General features: G+C 40.4%; 2 protein-coding genes across 3 annotated transcripts in view; one reads left to right on the top strand and one right to left on the bottom strand.

Annotated features, from left to right (window-relative positions):
• Window positions 1-9399, top strand: part of LOC129757407 (tyrosine-protein kinase Src64B) — a 224839-nt gene extending 215440 nt beyond the window's left edge. For both annotated transcript variants that reach the window (XM_055754619.1, XM_055754618.1), the window contains exons 4-6: window positions 4965-5178; window positions 5247-5500; window positions 5565-9399. In XM_055754619.1, coding sequence (XP_055610594.1) covers window positions 4965-5178; window positions 5247-5500; window positions 5565-6487 — 1391 coding nt within the window. In that variant the 3' untranslated portion in view covers window positions 6488-9399. The remainder of the gene's footprint in view (window positions 1-4964; window positions 5179-5246; window positions 5501-5564) is intronic.
• A 2826-nt stretch (window positions 9400-12225) lies between these two features.
• On the bottom strand, window positions 12226-13536 carry LOC129752105 (uncharacterized). Its single transcript, XM_055747897.1, has one exon. It carries the CDS (start codon window positions 13534-13536, stop codon window positions 12226-12228), a length of 1311 nt encoding a protein of 436 aa, XP_055603872.1.
• Between the last annotated feature and the right edge of the window lie 9600 nt (window positions 13537-23136).

Raw genomic sequence — 23136 nt, 5'->3', positions numbered from 1 at the left:
ATACTTAGCTCAACTATTCGGTGAGCCGAATATTCGGCTTAACGGTTTTTTTGGCGGTATTCGGCGCCGAATATTCGGCAGAACGAATATTCGGTACATCTCTACTACCAACGGTCGCAATAGATATGTTAAATTGAACAATTCACAATCAAAACACAAAAGAACTCTCCTACCTCAAACAGAAGTTTGTTACTCAAATCCCTAGTGGACGTGTATATTTTCACAAATAACAGCGTTTTGCTATTTCTACTTTTTATGATATATAGCATTTCCTTACATTTTTAGACTAGGAATTTTCATAGTCCCAAAACTACCAGTCTCAAAATTAAGCTAACATGAAAGCTATTCATACACATTTTAGAACTTCAAGCACCCAGAGGCATATTCACTTGGAAATTTAAACCGCAGCCTTTAGAACTGAGACTTGATAACGCTCTACTGAGCCACGCTAAAATGTTAAACAGCATAAAATGCAAAAGCAACAAGAAGCATTGAAATTCTAAAATGATGCCCTATGGAACTTGAAAACTAAATAAAGGTTCATGAAAAAGCACGACGACTTCCAAACTGCAAAAGCCTCATGAAACGCTCAAATGTTCCTGAAACGCTTACTTTTAACTTTGAAAATTTGTATTGAGTTAAGTTAAGGAATTGGTCCCTAGAGCAAAAATGTTTTAAATTCTCTTGAGTATCCTTTCTCGGCCAACCATGAATGAGAATGGGGATAATTGATCCTTTTTTCTCATTTTCATCATATCTTTTCGGAAAAAAATTACAGATCGCCATCTTTTGCATTTTCTGAAGGCGTTTAATTTCAAGTTTCTATGCTACAAAAGTTAGATTGAGGTTGCCAGATTGTCCGGTTTTATCCGGGTTTGCCCGGATATTTTATACAAAATTCATACAAAATTTATGCAAAATTTATACAACATTTATACAATTCACTTTATTTGGCAAATAAAAAATAATAATTTGTGTTGTATTTTTTTACCTATAACTCCAAAAGGAAATTTTTTTCTTAATTTTGTTTCTTAATTTTTGCCAAGAAATCTCTGAGTTTTGACAAAATTTGCACGGATTCGGTCGTCAATTTTGAAATTAAATGCCTGGATTTTGCCAGGTTTTTATAAGAAATTGTCCGGAATTTTCCGACCCAGATAGGAACTGAAAAAAATTCTGACAACGTTAGACCGATACATGAACCCTTAGATAAACTAGAAGCGTTTTCGTGGAACTTAAAATATTGTGATATTTTGAAAGTTTAATTAGACTTGATCCTTTAATCAGGGAGCCCTTGACAAAATCTAAAGATAAAAGATCCATTGATTTTTTTGTCCATATTAGTTTTCATTTCACAGTTTATAAGTATCAGACGAAAAGTATTCTCTAAGTTTGTCTACTACGATATTCTCATAGCAGTCTTAAAGGAACAATTTTTCAAATTTTTTAATAAAAGCACTGTTGTGTGTACTTTTTATCAGGAAATATTGGATAAATATTAGTCATTGGATAAATATTATTAATTTCGTGCTTAGCAATTATCAACATCAATTCAGAAGAAAAATATATCTTTTTGGACTCGAGGGATCAAGTGAACCCATAACATACATATTGGAAAAAAATTTTCTTCAAAAAACTGAGAGTATGATATGCTTTGAAAATATGGCATTAAGAAGTTCATATCATACTCTAACGTTGGACATCTATATATACAAAAATGAATTTCTGTCTGTCTGTCTGTCTGTCTGTCTGTCTGTCTGTTCCCTATAGACTCGAAAACTACTGAACCGATTTGCGTGAAACTCGGTAGCTGGGGGTATTGGAGGCAGGGGAAGGTTCCTATTATGGTTTGAGACCCCTCCCTTTCTCATGAAGGGGGGGAGGGGCCTCCCAAGCAAAAGTCAATTTTTCGCATAAATCGAGAACGCATCAAGTAAATGGTATCAAATTTGGCATGGGGTGGTATTTGGGAACAAGGAATATTTCTATGAATATAAGGTACCCCTCCCTCCTCTCAATGGGGTGATAGGAAGGGGGGAGGGGGGCTACCTTACAATTTTTCATATAACTCGAAAACTAATCAAGATATTGGAACCAAATTTGGCATGGGAAGGTATTTGGATACGCAAAATAATTCAATGGTTATTCGAGACCCCTCCCTCTTTCCAGTAGAAAAGGGGGGGGCTCTTTCATAATTTTTTACATTACTCAAAAACTAATAAAGCAAATGGAACCAAATTTAGCATGGAAAGGTATATGGATACGAAAAATAATGCTATGATTATTTGAGACCCCTCCCTTTTTCCAGTAGGGAGATATTAAGGGGGGAGGGGCCTCTTTTATATTTTTTTACAAAACTCAAAAACTAATTAAGCTAATGAAACCAAATTTGCCATGGGCGGGTATTTGGGAACGTGACATGTTCTAATGATCGTTTGAGACCCCTTCCTTCTTCCAGCGGGGAGTAAGGAAAGAGGAGGGGGAGTTTCATACAATTCTTACTGCATAACTCGAGAACTACAACCGCAAATGGAACCAAATTTGGCGTGGAACGATATTTGGGTACGAGGAATGCTTCTATGAATATTCCCTCACTCCTTTAAAGTGGATGAAAAGGAGGGGAGAGGTCTTCCTTTCAATTTTCAGTATAATTGGAGAGCTGATCGAGAAAATTGAACCATATTTGGCATGTGAGGGTATTTGGATACGAGAAATGTTTTTATAATAAATTGAAGCCCTATTTTTTCTCAGCGGAAAGATATAAAGGGGGAAAAAGGGGCTTCCATACAAATTTTTTGCATAACTTGAGAATAAATCGTGCAAATGATACCAAATTTGGCATCATAAAGTATTTGAATACGAAAAATATTTTAAGGAATATTAAGTTTTCACCCCTCCATTCAATGGGGAGAACGGAAGGGGAGATGGTACTTCCTTTCAAGTTTATGCATAACCCAATAAATTACAACCTAAATAAAACCAAATTTGGCATGGGATGGTATTTTAATACCAGAAATTTTCCTATGTGAAACGATTCCTTTCTTGCAGTAGAAGGATAGAATTAGGAATATAGGAAGGGAAGAGGAATGCATTTAACTTTTTTTTACAAAATCCGAGAAATGGACAAAACTTAACATAAAAATTCATTTTTGTATGATTCTATGATTATCTGACACACCATCTTCCTTTCAGTGAGTAGGTACATAGGAGAAGGGAGGTGAGGTTCTAAGTTCTCAATTTATGCTAACGAAGCCAACCAATGGAAACAAATATGGCATGGAAAGGTACTTGGTTACGAGATATGTTTCTAAGATTGTTATAGACTCTTACGCTTCACAGTGTTGAGAGGGGAAGAAAAGAGGGGGCTCCATATAAATTTTGTTGTAAAGCTCAAAAACTTATCAACCAATGGAACAATATATGATATAAGAGGATTTTGGGGAACGAAAAAAAATGGGTATGATTATTAAAGATCCCGTCCTCCATTCAGCAGGGGGTGAAAGGGAGGACAGGGGGGCTCTCTTATCACTTTTTTAGAACATATCAAGCAAAAACAACCTGATTTCATAAGTTAGATTGTTTGCGTAAGATTAATTTGAGACCCTCCTTTTTCAGGGCGAAGCTTAAAGAAACAGATTTAAATTATCATATTTTTAACACAAATTCACAGATCAAGATTCAGAAAATTTGTTTAAGTCATCTTTGTATTGCAATTCGAAACTCCAGCTGTAGTTCTCATTTTAAAGCGGTTGCTTATGAATTTTGTTGTTATTTCATTTAAAATAATGCCAACAAAACAATAAAAATTTAAAAAGAAAATAACATTTGTTTTTGAAAGGTGTAGCAAAGCACACCGGGTCAGCTAGTAATGGAATAAATATGTTTATTATAATTTTTCGCGCGGGAAACATTTTAATGTGATAAAAAAGATCTTTAAGTCATATTTTGTTACAATTTTTACAATTTTTAAATTTTTTTGAGAAACGTGTTGGTTGTTTTGTTCTTTTTGACAATTTTTCTAGAAAATTTGATCTATGTAAGACATTCCAGTTTCTAAATATAGCTGAGAAATCAAGTATACCTAGGGATCAAGTATCCTCATTCTCCCCTACTGTTTAAACCATTTTGTGCCTTTTGCGCCTAATTTCGTGCCTAATCAACCCACACAATAACGTTTTCAAGAAACTTATTGCAAAAAAGAATTCGAGGGACGTCATGGATCGCTCCTTTTTTCTCGGACGTGCGCAATAAGATTCAAATAATTTTTTTAGGAGCACGGCCTGATCATAATGAGGTCCACTCGCTGCTGCTATGCCAGCAGTGTTAGCGACTTTCATACAATTTATTTGTATCTGCACGTCAGTTATTTTGGCGCAGGACTAACTGAACATGAGTTTAATCATCGAGAGAATGCGCCTCAATGATGAGTTTCTCAGATCCAGTCGTTCCTGGGTCCATAACCTGTTGAAATGGAATTATGATTCAAAGAATGTTTAAGGGGTTGAAACGAGATAATTAAAACACACCTGCATTTTACTGCTGCCATAGATCGTCAACACGGGCACTGCGAAATACTGAGTTTTGACAAAAAGCAAGATGGAAATAAGTAAATAAAAAAAATGTTCCATTTTTCAAGAAACCATTGTTATGCAGGATGCAAATCTATTTTAAATACTACTAGCTATCTCTGTAATTTCGTACATCAAAAACACAACGAGACGTTAAACCTAGTGAACGTTTTCCGAGTGCGTTACAACGTTTTCATTTTTGAAGGGATTAATTGACGGTCGCCATGTAAGAAAAAAAATTCTGTTGAAATATCAATACGAAGGCTTTTCTGCAAATTGTGGTCCTCATCAATATTTTCTCATTATATTTAAATACAGATCTTCTGCTAAGCTATTGTAATATTCATGTATATTTGGTAGAACGAAATAAACCCCCAATTTCATTTTTTGGCTCAGTCCATCCCGGCCTCTCGACGCGCCGCGTCGTGGTGGCCCTGTACAACTACAACGCCCGGGAGGAAACCGACGTCAGCTTCGTCAAGGGCGACCGGATGGAGGTGCTGGACGACACCGAATCGGACTGGTGGCGGGTGGTCCATCTGCGGACCCGCCAGGAGGGCCTTATCCCCTGGAATTTCGTCGCCGAGGATCGCAGCGTCAACAGTGAAGAGTGAGTTTTAGAGGGTTATTTTTTTGAATATGATGGTTTTTAATCGGACTTTTTTTTGACAATTTTAGTTGGTTCTTCGAAAACGTATCGCGCAAGGAGGCCGACAAGCTGCTGCTGGCGACGGAGAATCCCCGCGGAACATTCCTGGTGCGACCGTCGGAGCACAATCCGAACGGGTTCTCACTTTCGGTGAAGGATTGGGAGGAAACTAGAGGCTACCACGTGAAGCACTACAAGATCAAACCGCTCGATAACGGTGGCTACTACATCGCAACGAATCAGACCTTCCCCTCGCTGCCGGCCCTGGTGATGGCGTATTCCAGTGAGTTGAAGACGGTTGAATGGTTGTTTGGAAGGTTTTAAACGTTTCTCATTTTCTGTTTTAGAAAACGCCCTCGGCCTGTGTCACGTCCTGTCCAGTCCATGTCCGAAGCCACAGCCACAGGTGTGGGACCTAGGCCCAGAGCTGAGGGACAAGTGGGAGATCAATCGCAACGAGATTCAACTGATCAGGAAGTTAGGGCACGGTAACTTTGGAGAGGTTTACTACGGCAAGTGGCGTAACAACATCGAAGTGGCTGTCAAGACACTGCGTGAGGGTACGATGTCTACACAGGCCTTCCTTCAAGAGGCGGCTATCATGAAGAAGTTCCGTCACAGCCGGCTAGTGGCTCTGTACGCGGTTTGTTCGAAGGAAGAACCGATCTACATCGTCCAGGAGTACATGTCCAAGGGCAGTTTGCTGGACTATCTGCGAACGGGTGATGGTCAGTTCCTGCAATTTGAGGACCTGATCTACATAGCCGCCCAAGTGGCCTCCGGGATGGAATACCTGGAACTGAAACAGCTCATACATCGGGATCTGGCCGCCCGTAACGTACTGATAGGGGAGAATAACATAGCAAAGATCTGTGATTTCGGTCTGGCCCGGGTGATAGCCGATGATGAGTACTGTCCGAAGCAGGGTTCCCGGTTCCCGGTCAAGTGGACGGCTCCGGAAGCAATCGTCTACGGCAAGTTCTCCATCAAGTCGGACGTCTGGTCCTACGGCATCCTGTTGATGGAGCTATTTACCTATGGTCAAGTGCCCTACCCGGGAATGCACAGCCGCGAGGTGATCGAACAGATCGAACGGGGCTACCGAATGCCAAAGCCAACGAATCACCACCTGCCGGACGACATCTACGCACTGATGCTCAAGTGCTGGGACGCGATACCGGAGAAACGTCCGACGTTCGAGTTCTTGAACCACTACTTCCAGAACTTTACCGTCACCTCGGAGGTGCCCTATCGGGAGGTCCAGGACTAAGCTGCTCCTTCCCAAAAGAGCAAACTCTCTTTCATTTCAGAATAGTAGTTCTTTTGTTTGGTTTGCTATTTGCATTCGAGTAGTTTAGGCGTACATGGTAGAAGCACACTTCAAATAACAACCTAAAAAAAGAGATAAAAAACGATACGTTACGGAAAACGTACTTGTTTAGCTTAACACTGAAAGCTGTGTTACTTTTTAAACGAATAAGTTAAGAGAAGAAGCGTCAAATCCACTCTCTAGGGTGGTGAAGCATTTAGCTCGCGAGAAAAATAAAAGTGGTGTAGAGATAGTTACATTTATAAATTTCTTTTAAAGTGACTTTAGAATAAATTTCGTTTCAATCACCCTTTCTGTATTTCAAAATTACCTATACGTATTCATATCAATAAAATGTTTAATTTCAAAAAAAGTAATCTTTATTCAAGTTTCAAGGAACACCAAAGCTAGAAAATTTAAAAATAACTGTCCCAAAACTTGAATATTTCTTAAAGCTTAATTTTTGTTTTCAACTCATTTACTTCACCACTTTTGAACCAAAAGCGTCGTACATCAACAAAGCTGAAAGTCGATCACCGCTCTAGAGAGACAAAAACAAAGGAAAAACATGAACTGAAAACTAATCGTAGAGAGAAAATTAAAATAAATTAAAAGATAAAAAAAACACCGCAACAACAACAACAAAAATCGCTGAGCTGAAAACTAGAAAACTAGTCGTGAAAGCAAAAAACAACAACAAAAAGAAAAACTTCTTTTGTAATATAGTTTCTTAAATATATTTGGGGTAGAGTTACAGTTAATGCTATTTAGTCATGATGATAGATGATAAATTTCACAGAAGCGCAGACATACACACGCGTGAACATTCGATTGTTCAACAACCTACACACATCCAAACTCAATCAAGTCGCTTGATACATCCACCTAGATAGATGGTCTCTTAGAAAATCGTTAGTGTTAGTTTGTTTTTTGATTTTTACTACAGAAAAAATTCGCTAAGTGTTTACTGGATCCTTTGATTTAATATATTAGTCATTCGGTAATTTTACCGAAATTTTGGATAAAATTACCCAACAAACTTATTAAATTTACAGTGCACTCGACAGTTTTACCGATGTATTTGTCAACTTTTAATTGGTCGATAATTTTCTAACCAAATTTTGATCTTCCTACCGAAAATTTCTTTTCACATTTTCGATCAATTTTTCGAAAATTTGAGTAGTCAGCCTTTTCGCCGAAATTCTGGTAAATATTACTGGAATTTTTTTTTAACAATATGCTCGATAGTTTTTATCGCGCTGTAGTTTAAACTTATCAGTTGGCCGGTGATTTTTAAAAGTTAATTCGATTGTCGATCAGTTATACTGCCAATTTTACAAAATCGTTGAAAAATTGTCGTTTTATATGCATGGTAATTTTGACAATATTTGAACTTTTTCAACTCACGTTCAGATGAACTTGCTTGCAGCTCATTCGAGAGAAAAATTTAGCCTGGAGGAGCCAACATTAAAAGGCAAAATTTGGCAAATCCCATCACAAATCTCCTTTGAAATTCTAGGAAAGTCTGTACAGATGATGGCCGCATAGCGAAAACTAATTTTCGAAACCGGCATGTGCTAACCAGATTGGACGTTCTGAACCAGTTTTCCAAATTCGATAATTATTTCCAAAGAAAACAAGTTAAAAGTTAAATATTATTGTCACTGTTTTGTTAGATAATTACTAAGAAGTCTTGGAATTTTAATGTCAATTGTCAACATCAACATTTAGAAATTTTATAAAACGGGTGCCCAGTGCTTTTCAATGACAAATTTATTTACAAGGTTAAAAAACACTGTTGAACTACTTATTGGATCAAAGTTCAGTACGGTGATAGTTTTTTGTATTAAAAGTCAACAAAGGCCCTTTTATAGATAGTTTTTCTTTCAGTTTTAATTATTTTGATGATTTCTACACAGTTTGTAAATGTAGGAATCCAGTTAGAAACAAAAAGACAAAACGAACAAAATAAAACATTGAAAAACTGCCATCGTTCTTTTGAAAAAAAAAAAAACCATGAGAAAATGTAAGTGTCACACTTTGTGAAAAGTTAAATGAGAATGTTTTATCAGAGCATCTTTATCCGGGGTTCCAAATAGCCGATTTAGTTAGATCAAATTTCTGACCAAAGCAAGGCTTTAAGAACTGGTTTAAGGATTATTCCAAAACTGATGAGATTTGGATCCAAATTGACGCCAGTACAAAACCGTTTGACAGTTGGTGGAACACGAGTGGGGTTGTAAGTTTTTCAACCGGATTAGATCTAAATTCGTTGGTTCAATTCTTGAATAAATTAAAACCAGGAATAGACCAGGGATACAGGTGCTCTCAGTGTAGTCAGTTTTTTTTTATTTTGGTTAAATTTTCTTCTGTTCAAACCAACAATCAAGAAACTTCAAACTAGCAACCTAACAAAGAGAGTAGAGTTAGGTGAGAGTGGATTCATTCGAGGTTTTACACGTGAAAGAAAAGTGTGTGCGTGTTAATGGGGTTTTCTTTCTCTTACAAGATTGTGTGCGTGAATTAGTAGATCAAACATACACACATACGAACATCACAACAGCACTTTAAAGACACAAACAAAGCCGCCATTTTAGGTTATCTAGATGAGCTGCACGAGTCATGTCTTTTTTAAGCGGTCGTAAAGTCGTAAACTGATCTGAAATCTGAAATACACACAAATAAGAAAAATACACACCTAAACCTAAACTGAAAGACAGCCGCTGTAGTTCTTTACAAAAATACGTATGTGCGTGAGTAAACTGTAACAGTATAGGAAGCAAAAAAAAAACAAATGTACGCATTGAAAATAATAAATAAAAAGAAATCTAATTATAAGTAATCGAAACATCTGAAGGTAAAAAAAAACAAAACACTTTTATTACTATTTATATTTATATATAAATTAATTTAAAGCCATTATTCCTAAAAGTACCGTCTTAAGCTTTCAGTTTCGAGAATAATTGAATATTAATCAGAACGAAAAACCAAACTAGAAAGACAAACGTGCTAATTTTATCAGCAACACAACACAGAAGTAAAAAAGCAGGACAGCATACTTTTTACTCTCTATACTCTTAATAAACTTTAACCAAACCAAAAGCGACAAAATAAAGAAAAAACGAAATTCACTAACCTACCAATCGGTCGTCTCAGCACCACCCGCTATTGTTAAGGGTGAAAAATTTGGAGAAAAGTCATCATTTCTGTCCAGCATACGACAATTGCCAATGTTATGCAACCATTTTGAATGATATCAGGATGATAAACGAATAAAATTTACCCATTACAAACCAATCCAGACATACATTATACAATAGTTGAGAAGTAAAATAAATAAATGAGAAAAACCAAACCTTTTTCTACGGTTTTAAATTTAGAACGAGATAAAACTTACCCAATACATCAACAAAAACAACAACAAAGCAAAAAACAATAACCTTGTACACGCATAACATTTTAAGACAAAAAAGGAATGAAAAAAACGTAACAAAAAAAAATAGAAGAAAGTCAAGTTCCATGTTGCTGCAAATTGCCAGCGAAAACGCATTTTACACCATTTTTAAGCCGTTTCCGCCTCCTCCCACACATGATGCAATCAATGAATGAAATAATCATCTATTTCGATTATAAAACCTACCTTAAAATACCAACCTAAACCCGGGCACGAATATACATAAACAATCTAATAGACGAACTCCCAACACATAGACACACAACATGCAACTAAAACTAAAATTTGAACCACATCATCAATTTTCAACCGAATTCAACCGCAAAATCAGCAAAAAAAACCCAAAAACCAAATGGGCGGAAATGGCAGGCGCAAGATGATTTCTGTGACGCAAAGAATATAACAACAACAACAACAACAACAAAAAGTAAAGCGGAAGCTGAACAAAAAATAAAAACTAAGAAGAATGAAGAAAGCGAATGTGAAACAAAATTAAGTGAAAACTGAAAACAAAAAAAAACCAATTCTATGTTTAGTGGTTTGTTGTATGATAAAAACAAGAAAAATCTGATAAACAATAAAAAGGCAAGAAAAATTTGAAAAAAAAAACTTACTAGTGCCGTTTGTAATCCGAAATTTCCGAAAATTCTATAAAATTCTATCGAAAACAAAAAGATTTTCTACCTGAAGCTTAAGTAAGAACGAATCTGAATTGTAATTAATTTTTACAGCATGATTTAGGAGTGGCTTTTTCGTCCATTAAAATAACAAGTCATGCCACAAAATCAGTGACCAGGAGTACGTGTTGAAGTGGCTCCAGAGAGTGTTGTATACAAATACGTGTATGTATTGAACATTCTCTGGAGCCACTGGATAACTCTAATAAATTAAGGAAAGCATGACATTAAAGGGCGAACTCGAAATTATTGCGACATATTCAACAGAGCGTAAGATTTTTTTTACCATTGGGTAAAAATCAACCAAATTCTGCACACTTTCTCATTGATGTGTATTGTTCAGCTCCCGATGGGAGGCTTGTTCGTAGGAGTTCGTCGTAAGTGATGTTCCACAGAACCGGGCCGAGTATTGACCCTTGTGGAACACCCGCCAAAACCTCTTGTGTTCGCAAACCTTCGCCCGTCATATACTGCAGTTGACGGTTGTGGAAGTAACTTTCCACAAGCCTATACAGATATGTCGGGATCCTCATTTAGATGAGCGACGACGCAATCGCTGTCCAACTGACACTGTTGAAGGCGTTCTTCACATCCAGAGTGACCACCGCGCAAAAGCGGATCCCTCTCCTCTTGGTTAGCCTGGCTCTGTCCACTACCGAGCGGATGGCATCTACAGTGCTGCGACCTCGACGGAAACCAAACTGTTTTTCCGAGAGTCCGCCCTCGCTTTCGGTGTATCTCTGAAGTCGGTTCTGAATCCAGTATACAGATCGGCCGATATGCCGATGGGTCTTACCCGGTTTTGGCAATAGGACGAGTTTCTGCCGTTTCCACGTGTCAGGGGAAACCCGTTCCTTCACGTATCGTTGCAACGATGTACGGAACATATCGGGGAACTCCCTGATCGCGGCCTTTACTGCGACGTTCGGAATGCCGTCCGGTCCAGGGGCCTTCCTCGGTTGGCGATCTCGCGAAGTTCTTTCACCGTTATACGCTCTACGGCGCTGGTGTCCCAGTCGTACGGGACTGTTGGCCAGCGGGTAACATCGTGCTGTGGGAACAGCTCATTGATGATGACTCTCAGTTTCTCCGGGCACGTTTCAGGTATTGGTGCACCCCCACTTTTAGTTCTGCCCATGACTATCCGATAGGCATCACCCCATGGACAGTCGTTGGCGTCACGGCATAAATGCTTGAAACATGCCCTCTCACTTGCGTTGATGGCCCTGCGGATGGCCGCCGATCTCGTGCTTGTGAAGAGTGGTCTACAATCCGTTCTCTCTTCTTGGGTCCTTTTTTTTTTCTTTTTTCTTTTGGGGGTTCTCGTTGATGTTGTTCGGTGATGTTTAGAAGAAAAGATTTGCTTAATTTTTACGTTTCGGTTTACTGTTTATTTCAACCATCTTCAGAAACTATTTTATAATGTAAAATGAGGAGAAAAAAAATTTTTTTTTATAATAACTATAGCCTAATTAATAAAACGTTAAAGTACAAAAGTAAAAACACTCACAAAAAAGCTATTTTTCCGCCTGCTAAGGTCGTCGCTTAAATTGGAAAGGAAGTCAAGTCTATTGCTGCTGCTGCTGCTGGTTGTCGTCGGGACGTCGGTTTATTAGAGTTTTTGGATTCTCTCGTTCTCTCTCCTCTCTGAGTTTGGTCCATAGTCCGTTGTAGGCATTGGAAACTCCCTTCGTATCAATCTGGAGATTAACCGCTTGGTTCCCTCTCAGTTTGATGTGCAGTTTTTCCGCAATCAACTTATGTGACTTGTGGATGATCCTCTCCAGAATTTGGGTTTTCGTAAAATCGAACGTGTGGTCAGCGTCGTCTTCCAGTGCGTGTTGCGCTAGGCCAGTTTGTTTGTTTTTCACCCGTATGCTGTTTTCATGCTGTTTGGTCCTTTTTTCCAAGGTTTGCGATGTTTGGCCGATATATTCTTTACCGCAGCTACATGGTACTGAATATACGACGTTGGTTTGCATCATTTTAGGGATCGGGTCTTTCAATTTCGTGAAAACTGTTGACTTTATTTTGTCACATGGTTTGGAGGCGGCGATCACATCATGTTTGCGAAGGATTTTGGCCACCCTTTCGCTCAGTCCGGGTATGTACGGGATCGATGCCATTCTTGAAAATGCAGATTCGGGGGGGATCTGGTTTTGTAGTGTATTGTACATTGCATGTGTCCTTTTCTCGAAGATATTATGTAGTATGTCTTGCGGATAATTGTTTTTGCCGAGGATGTTTTTCACTGCATCGATACTTGTCTTCCTGGTTTCTGGGTCAGATAATTTTAGAGCGCGGTCCACAAGAGCGAACATTGTATTTTGTTTGTGCGTAAACGGGCTCTCTGAATTGAAGTCCAAGTATCGTCCGTCCGGTTGTTTTGTGAACCACGTTTTGATAATTTTATCATGTTGCCTCGATAAAGTCATGTCCAGGTAGCGAATGGTTTGTTGTTCCTCCTTCTCGAGCGTGAATTTGAGGGTTTTATGCGCATTGTTAAATTCCTCGAAGATCACATCTACATCACTTTCCCTGGCGACTACGAAACAATCATCGACGTAGCGTTTGTAAACAATCAGTGGAATATTTTTTTGTTTCAAACGTTCGATGCATCCTTGTTCTAATTTTTCCATGCAGATCGAAGCGATGCATCCCGATATAGATGATCCCATGGGTACACCGTGTATCTGTTTGTAGTAGTTGTTGTTGTATTTGAAAAAGGAGGATTTGAGAACAACGCTTAGGGCTTGTTGCAGGGAGGCAAGGGAGAGTGTTGTGTACTTGCGCAGCCTGTGCCATTGGTCCTCTATGAAGTCATACGCGTTTTCTGCTGGAACATTGGTGTATAGCGATACGACATCAAGAGAGAACATCACGCAGCCTTCGGGGATTCGGACCTTCGAGATGTCTTCGGCAAAAACGAAACAGTTCTTCTGCGGACAGGTTGTCCAGGTTCCTCTCCCAGTGCAACACTTCGACAAAGACGTTCTGGTCGAACTGTGTTGTCTTCCAGAGGCGTTCTCCTGTCCAAGATCACGTCTACCTGTCCGCGTACTTGAGCCTAGCCGATAGGGGATCGCGAAATGATCGCTATTCGTGTAGGCCTTGCTCACCATTCAATCGCAACCCCGGGCTACCGAAGGTGACATCTATGGTTGACTCGCCCCTGTTCCAACCCTGGTAGGTATTGGTGTTCCCTACATTGGCCAGATCCACGTTCAGCCTTGCCATGGCTTCTAGAAGAATTTGTAACATGTTAATATGTCCCATTAATTTAAACGAAATAAATAAGAGCGTAGATGGGCTGGGGGTCAAAAAAGGGGCGGTTAACGACGCTTGGGAACCGCTGTTTGGGAAAACGTACTCCACAACATCTCGGAGTTTGCGTCTCGAATGGAGTTTGCGAACTCCCAACAAAAGAAAAACCCCGGAAAGGGGAGAGAAAACCGTGTCTCAGGCTCTTGCCTGCCAACCACTGAAGAGACAGGACGTGTTAGTCCGTGAACGCTCGCAAGGTCCGACAGGCTCCGAAATCCAAAAAACGTGGCGCGATAAATCCGGAATTCACCCATATGGTGGCACCGTGAACCCGTCGTGGCAAAACTCGGTTCGGTCGAGGTTTCTCGAGCACCAAAGGAAGCACAACCCGTGAAATTTTGTGGCTATAGAGAGCACGTGTAGTGTCTGAAGACCCAATCGTGCGACCCAGTGTGATTCGAGAAGAATATCCACCAGAGAACCACTAAAGAAACACCTCAGTGTCCTAAGAGGTATACCGGTTCCCAGCTGCTAATACCGGCCGTCGCCAAACGCCTCCAGGCCAACAAAAAACCCCAAATCAGGCGTAGGTGCCCCTGAGAAGAGAGTATAGCCGGTAAGTCTAATAAGACCCCTTTAAGTGTTCTAAAAACCAATTTATTAAAAGTTTGACCTCTGGGGTTTGTGAGGCGGCTACCCCATTCATCGGCCCACGCGTTAAAGTCGCCAGCTATAACGATGGGACTTCTCCCCGTTAGCACCTCTACCATCGTGTCAACCATAGAGCCGAACCTCTCCAAGGACCATCTTGGAGGAGCATAGCAGCTACAGAAGTAGATCCCGTTAACTTTGACTACCACTATGCCTTCGTTTATAGTCGCAACCACTTCTTGTATGGGGAAACTACCTGTCACCATATCGCGGCCAGTTTGGCATCATCGGTCGCCCAATTAGTGACATTCGCAGCTCTACGATATGGGTCTGCCACTAGCGCGATGTCCAACTTTTCCTAAACTGTCATCTGCCGCAACAGCTGTTGTGCTGTGTAGCAGTGGTTGAGGTTAAGTTGGACGACCTATATGCTCTTGGCGCCGGGGTGGTACCGTCTGCGCCTTTTTATAGGTGAGGCACCTAGGGTTGCCAGCAGCGTGGTCTCCAGCGCAGACAGGGCATTTAGCAAGCTTCATGCAGATAGTCGATTTGTGATCGGTTTTGCTGCAGCGCCAGCATATGCCGTTTCTGTCCGGCCCAGTGCAGTCGAACGACTTGTGGCCGAATTCCAAGCACTTGAAGCACATGTCTGGTTGCTGGGGGATGGATATCTGACAGATCGACCATCCCACCTTTAGCCGCCCACACCTAAGTGCGGGGTTTGCTGCTGCAACCGGAAACTTGACCAGCCCTATCTGCATACCAGATCTGGGGGCCATTTCTCAAACGAATCGATATCTGGTCCGAGCAGATTTTGCACTGGTCAACCAGTGCCATCCACAGTTCTTCTTCTGTCGTGACTTCATCCAGAATTTTGACCCGGATGGTCACCTCCTTACAGAGGGCGCGTACCCCAGCCTTGTCGTCTAGGGCTTCGGCCGCCTTACTTAGCCGTAAGGGTCCCGCTGGAGTTTCCCGCACCACGTTTCTAGGATCATCTCGCCGGTGCGTGTCCGACGGATTTTCCGCACGTTTTCGCCGAGATCGGCGAGGTCCTCATTAGAACGCATCTGTCGTAGGACATCAGCGTACGTGCCCTCAGGTGCCTTGATGACAATCGCCTCTCCTTTCTCCCTGACACGACGTTTGCGTCGTTAGGGTTGGGGTTTGGCTTTTTTGTCTCCGCACCTTTGAGCCTCCCCCTTTTGCGCGATACCGTTTGCCATCCGGTATTTGCGCTCGTCGGGTCTCCCGCTTTGTCTTCAGGGCCTTCCGCCCGTTTTGAAGCCCTGGCCACAGGATCCTGCCGGACAGACGGATCCTTTGCTCTTTTCTTAGGGTCACCGGGTCTGAGTTCCCCGGGAGACTCTCTCTTACGTTTGCTGTTGCCGGCAAACGCACGACTGCCCTCTGTTTGGGCAAAGGCATTGACCTTCATCGGACGGATGGTGTCCGCCCTCAGAGTGGTCTCTGCCGGTCCTCGCTCTTCTGGCCTGGCCTCGGGTTCTGCGAGACGTTCCACCACAGCTTCATTGGCTGCGATGAAAAGCTGCATCACCCTGGCTAGCTTCTCGCTTTTTTCCTTGTGGATGTTGGACTTCCCCTTCACACATTTCACAAGGTCAGCGATGCCAGCCACGGCCGTGACCAACTCTACCAGAGCTCCCGGATCTTGAAGTTCCGGGGAGCTCAGTAGATCCTCCAGCACTTCCTGTACTTCATCGTACGGTTCCGCTTGAACCTCGCTCGGTGTTTCCACCGACTTCGCCGTCGAGTCCATCGGGTTGGCAGATTGCCTAACAGGTGAACGGATCCTGGCTCTCGCCTTTGTCCGCTCCATTGTTTTTCTTTTTGTTGATATTTTTGTTCATTTTTAATCACACGAGTCGCACGGTAAATAAAAGTTCGACTGCGCCAGTGACCTGTTTAGCGCAGCAAGGACTGGGATACTGTGGGGTGTGTCCTGGTGCCCCACAGGCAACCGTTTTGAGCTGGCGTGACTTAACGACCCGCCAGCCTTCCAGGTACATCGGCACGGTTAAACGTTACAGCTTCACCAAATGGAGTCGGTTTCCGATAGTTATCCATAGCCATAATCAAAGTTCGATAGCGAGGGTCTTCATAAAGGGGAAGGGAGGGGGGAGTAACTCTCTCGGCCGTACATCTGCAATAAAGCAGACACGTTTCCACTCTGCACCACGGGGAGGTGGAACTATTTCGCAGAGCAAGCATATCGATATGTGTCATTGTCTATGTATAGGTCATAAGACAATGTAACAGGAGGTTTCTTACGGTCGTCGCCACAAATTAAAAAAATCGAAAACATTGGTTCAAATTTTACAATTGGCCACTTTTTATTTCACCCTCCCAATCTCCCGACTAAGTTCCACTTACGATTCTCGTCCGACTGGCACCTTCCTGGGAACCATGCATGTGGGCAAAGTGGGACCTTTCGGCCTCGTACTTGCCTCCGAGACGCTCGACCGCCTGACCATGTTGCTGCTGGTGTTGTTGCTCTGCTGTTGGCATCGATTGCGACGCACCGAATTGCCGTGCCGGATGTTGTTGCTGAAGTTGTTGTTGTTCTGCTACTGGTGCAGCATCTCCCAAGCAGCCGGAGGTGTGGCTGGTATCGAACCGATGGAGCGCACGACATTGCCGTGTCGGATTTTGTTGGTGAAGTCGTTTTTCCGCTGCTGGTGCAGCACTTCCCTCGCACCCGGAGGTGTGGCCGGTATCGCACCAATGGCGCGCGCGACATTGCCGTGTCGGTTGCTGTTGCTGGAGTCGTTGTTTTTCTGCTGCTGGTGCAGCACTTTCCAAGTAACCGGAGGTGTGGCTGGTGTCGTCACGGGAGTCGCACAATATCACACTTCGATGGCTTTGCTTCCGGTTACTGGGGCTTCACAATTTTTGTCACGCTCCTGAATGGTGAGCGCTGCAGCCAAAGCACCACACTCTCCTCCAATTTTGCAAAAAACTGACTCCCCGGAAATATCGATGACAGGACAAGTTTTTTCTTTTTTTCCAGTTTTTCCGTGGACTGTGGGCTGCCGGTTTTTTTTTAAATAAGTTCGATACAGTGGGCCAAATCTGGTCGAACAAGTTGGTTTGTTTTTGATTAGGGTTGAGTTTTTTAACTTTATTTTTGCTCAAATCACACCATCGAAAAGGTTCCAAAAATCAACTGTAACAACAAAATAATGCGAAAAACAAATAATTTGGAATAAATTGCACGGAAGCTTTTATGAAACAAAATTGCATCCAATATCATTGCAAAAAACCTAAAAAACAAGTCATTTTTTATCGAAAAAGTTCAATAAAATCAAGAATATAAAAGGTTAAATAACTTCCATCTTCAAACATTTGTTTCTTGGTCTTGTAATCTTTCGGATATTTGAATTTTTTTTTCTCGTAATTTCAAAAAAACCTTTCATTTTTTTTCCCCTTCGGGTTTATTGAAAATTTCGAAAGGGGAGGGGGGGGGGGTTGTTGACAAAAGAAGAAATTGATATTTGTTCCAGCCTTATTATGGGATCTGAGTTACGAAACAGGGAGGAATGCGACAGCTGTTGCGTATCGTAGTGGTCCTAACGGCTTTAGTGGTCGTTGGTGGTGCTCTCGTTGTAGTGATCGTTGGTGGTGTTTTTGTAGTTGTAGTTTTCGGTGCCTTCGTCGTAGTGGTTTTAGGTACCTTAGTGGTGGTGGTCTTCGGAAGTTTGGTTGTGGTAACTTTTCTCGCCAGATCAACATCTACCGGAGTCGCCTTAGAATCCGCGATGGCAAAGGCACACAACACCCCCAGCGATGCCAGAACAAGAACCGTCAATCTCATGGTTGGTATTGATCTGTTGAAGGCTCACGACAAACTCGATGCAGTTTGCACAATTTTGCTTTTTTATACAATTTTAAATAAAAAATTATTATATTATTTTTAATTTAAAAATAAGATTCAAGTTATTTATTCAAGTGCTCGGATTTAAGCAGGATATTATCCAGTTGAAACCGGTTGACCATAAAATCATTAAAAAAAATAGTAATAAACGGGTTTTGACATCTTGTCTATTTTTAAGTTGATTTAAGTTTAAATGTACTAAACTTAGAATAAGTTATCTGTAAACTAGTGATAAGAAAAAAATAATTCCGACAAAATCGAATAACCCAACAATTCAAATAAATTTGTTGACCTTCGATTAAAACATTTGTTTAAACGTAGTATCAACTTTCTCGCATGAGCTTCAAAAATAAGTTTTCTCATTAAAAAAATTAATTTGAGAAACTTCTAATTTGTTCGTTTTTGGTATTTTCTCAAAACTTAGAAACATTTTTGAAATAAATTTATTTAATCGATTTTCTAAGTTGTGGTAGCCATTATCATAATTCTGGCGCGTGTATTACTCATTAACTTATTTTAAGCGCATTTTGTTTTTCTAAATCAAAACAATCTGAGCAAATAGAAACTTTTAGAACCTATTTTCAAACTGTTCAAACATTTTCAGTTTGGCGAAGGAGCTATGTGCTCCACGATTGTCTTATAAATAGTTGAAGAACCGTTCGAACCCAGTATAGTCCACTGGTTGAGCTAAAACAAATCACACCCACCCAGAGAAGATGAAAATCCTGATGCTGTTGGTCCTGGCCCTGGCTGTGGTCTGCACTTTGGCCAGCCCGGATGCAAATGCCGACCCCGGTAAGGCGGTTGCCGGTGCCAAGAAGAGTCCGACCAAGGTTCCAAAAGTGCTCAAGCTCAAGACCAAGGTCCCCAAGGTGAAGAAAGCCAAGAAAACCAGGAAGCCTCCAACCCTCCCCACCCTGCCGCCAATTTAAAGCCGGAACGAAGAAATCGCTGATAGCATGTTCTGGTTAAGGTTTCCCGAATGCTCGAGCTATGGATTGTGTTTAGAATGAAGTAAATTATAACGCAAATAAAGGGCGAACTTGAAATTATTGCGACACCCAAAATGTCATGCCAGTTTTCTTATATTGTTTAGAATCAGTCCGAAATTTTATACATACATATATTTACTTCAAAAATCAATAGAAAAGTTATTCGATGGAGCCTTGAGTGTAAAGTGAACACATTTTCGCCCTCCTTCAAAGTCTTTACTCGTTTCTCTTTTTTTTTTTTCATTTTCTTAACATGTCTCGACTTTGACTGTCTTTTTGCTCTTACGAAGTTCCCGCTTCACTATTGCCCAGTACTGCTCCACTCGGCGCAGCTCCGGACAGTTTGGTGGGTCCATGTCCTTTGGAACAAAATGGACAGAATTGGCCTCATACAATTCGTTCCGTGCCCGAGTTTTAGCCGTCGATTGTTGCCACACATCGCGATTTGAGAAGTTCTCTACCTTGTATGTATGTAGTCCAGCTCTCTTCTTTGCATTCTGGACGTAGCTCTGCGACATGCCGACCTTTTAAGCCAAAACACGGCTTGAGACGTTGGGATTCGCTTTAAACATCCGCTTCACCTTTCGCTTCGTCTTTTTGTTCTCCGGTCCCGGTTTTCTTCCAGCTACATGTTTCAAGTGACGGCACATAAAACTTTGTAGAACTCCAAATGAAAACGCGGGTACCTAAATTTCATTTGAAAAATCTACAAAAATTCTGTCGTTCGTTTTGACCAACAAGGAATTTTTTTAAAGTAAAGGCGTTACGAAACTCGTTGAAAAGTTGCAATTCGACACTCCCTGATACAGAAGAAAACATGTATAAGAATGGCGTGATAGTGGCTCCAGAGAGCGTTTTAAAATTATTTCTTTTTTGAGGGTTCGACGGTTTTTAAGTTCTAAATAGTAAGGTCAGAGTTTTGGAGTGGTTTCTAAGGATAGAAATCTGAGTGGTACAAACTTTTCAACAATAATGCAGAATCGTTGAGTACACCTTGACTTTTCTGGAGTCACTGTAGAGGCACACAGTTAACTGACTTAAAACGAATTGTCGAAAATCCTCCTCAATCAATCCTTATTTTATGTGTCCAAAAAAAAGTGTTAAGTGTTAAGAACCATCTTTGGCGGCGTACAGGAGAACGGAGTGTGGAGGCGAAGGATGAACCACGAGCTCGCGCGCCTCTACGGCGAACCCAGTATCCAGAAGGTGGTGAAGGCTGGCCGGAAACGCTGGGCGGGACATGTTGCGAGAATGCCGGACGACTGTCCTGCAAAACAGGTGTTCGCTACGAATCCGGTAGGAACAAGACGAGCGGGGCGCAATGAGCGAGGTGGTTAGACCAAGTGGAGCGTGATCTGACGAACGTGGGTTGCCCGAGAAATTGGAGAACGGTTGCCATGGACCGAGTGAATTTTAGGAATTATGTCCGTCAAGTTATGTTGTGAGACGGAATACTACGTATATTACGAATACTTTGCTCCTTTGCAGAGTTCGTTCATTACCGATCAGGCGAGGGGTGCGTGTCACTACATATCCTAGTGTCAAATTCAGCATTCGAAGATGACATATTTTCTCGAGAAACAGAAGTAGGTACAGAATAAAATCAATATAATTTCTTATTACACTCCTTGCCTAAGATTTGATTAGTCCTCAAATACAGCGTGAGGGAGAAAACGAAAAAAAAATCTTCTTCTTTTCATCGTGGATCGAGACCTCAAAATAAACTTACAACAATCGAGTACAGCCTGAAAGCATGACTATTTTTAGCTTTTCCATGGATTCCAACTTAAAGGTGTTGCTCATAATTCAAATTTTTGTAAAGAAATTTCGAACATGGAATAAGAATTCAGAATGCGAAATTTACAAAAGTCCTATTTCTTAAAAATTACTGAGGTCTGAAACTGAGCTTATTTCGAGGTGAACAAATTTTAGAGTTAATTTCGATAAAAGTTTAATTTAAGTATGAATTTTTTTATATCAGTTCAAATGTTTGAGACCTAAACTGCCGCTATTCGCAAGACTGTCCCATATGCAAAAACAACGAACCGAGAAAGTCGGCTTTGAAATTTTTTATAAACTTTCGTGGATTTCTCGTTTGAAACTTTACCTTTTTTTTCATAACAGATATTAAGATAATTGTTGTAGAATTTCGTCCAATGTTTTTTTGCTTTGGAAGTTGCTGATTTAGAGGAGAAAATAATGATGGGACAGCCTCGCGAGTATATTTCGCATGCGTATTGAATGTACCCGCAAAGCTGTCCCATATTTGGCTTTTCTTTTGTCAGTTGATCATTTGATTCTCTCTATCTGCGCTGTATTATTCACTTTACTGGTTGTTTACTGATGAAAATAAGATTGAAATGATGTTTATGACATATTTAGGCAAAAATAAAGTAAGTTTATCGTAAGAATTGAGTAGGTCTAAAATAAAATGAATTGCAACGTTCCATGAATAAAACAACCTGTACTCTCATCTTTTGGAAAGTTTTTCGGTCGAATATCTTTTTAGAAAGACTATAAATACCTACAAATAGAATTAATGCTCAATCAGAAACAGCAAAGCATCTTGGCTGCAAATATTTAATGAGAAAAATTAATACAATATGACTGCAGCAAGGAACAGCATGACAAAAACCTAAAAAAATAGACGTATGGGACTGTTTTGCGGGTATATTTCATATGGGACTGACATGACTTGGTATTTTTTTCATATATGTTGAGTACAAACTTATGCAAGTTTTTAGTCTAAATTGAAGAACTAACTGTATTTGAACGGCGCGAAAATTTTAATTTTGATGTTCAAGTGTGAAAAATAGTTTTAAAGTAGTTGGTTTGTGAATCCGGTGGAACGTGTTAATATGATCTGTGACACTAAGATGGAGTTTCGTCGAAAAAGTATTCCTTTTCTCCAAAATTATTGAACAATAATGACTGGTACTACGTCCGAGGGCCCAATGCGAGAGTTCCCGCGAGGTTTTGGATTATACTACGCTTTTCTGATCCGGATTTCAAGATAAGTAGATTTTTGTTTGTATTTTTTTTTCTATTTAGTGTTTCTATTAATTTTATCACTTTAAATAAGTGATGAATTGGATTGAAATATAGAATAAAATAAAATCTTATTTAAACAGGTTTATTGTTGTCAGCAAGGAAGGGAATATTTCACAGAGAGAAATATATCACAAGTAAACTTTACTGGATAAAAACATCGCATCGTTGCAGCACTTCAAACATTTTCAAATGAATTTAGGTTTTGGTAAAAAATTACAACTTTGAAAATTGTTGAGATACTTGAGATACTGTTTAATCATTTTAATTTGCTTTCCATAATTTGGTTCCGCGAAAATGTTCCCGTACGGTATCTTTCTAGCTGATCTTTTCAGCATTTATTAAAAAACACGCTAAGCATCCAACTTAGCTGTGTTCCATCAAAATCGACCCACGATTGATTTTAATATGATTTTGCAAAGTTGAACTATATGGAAAACCGTTCCCTTTACTCCGGTGTACCTTATATAATGATCAAATACTTCAACTGCCTAGATTAACTTGACTATAAACTTTATTCTGAACAGTCATCAATGCAATAAAGAAAAAGCTATTAAGGCATACAATATTCTAAATCAACCCAATACATAGTAACTGAAGTTGTGTTTTAATATGAAATACGTTTAAAT

Source organism: Uranotaenia lowii, chromosome 3, assembly GCF_029784155.1.
Source record: "Uranotaenia lowii strain MFRU-FL chromosome 3, ASM2978415v1, whole genome shotgun sequence".
Lineage (NCBI taxonomy): Eukaryota > Metazoa > Arthropoda > Insecta > Diptera > Culicidae > Uranotaenia > Uranotaenia lowii.
The sequence above is the reverse complement of the archived record's forward strand: the minus strand, read 5'-3'. Positions and strand labels throughout refer to the sequence as shown.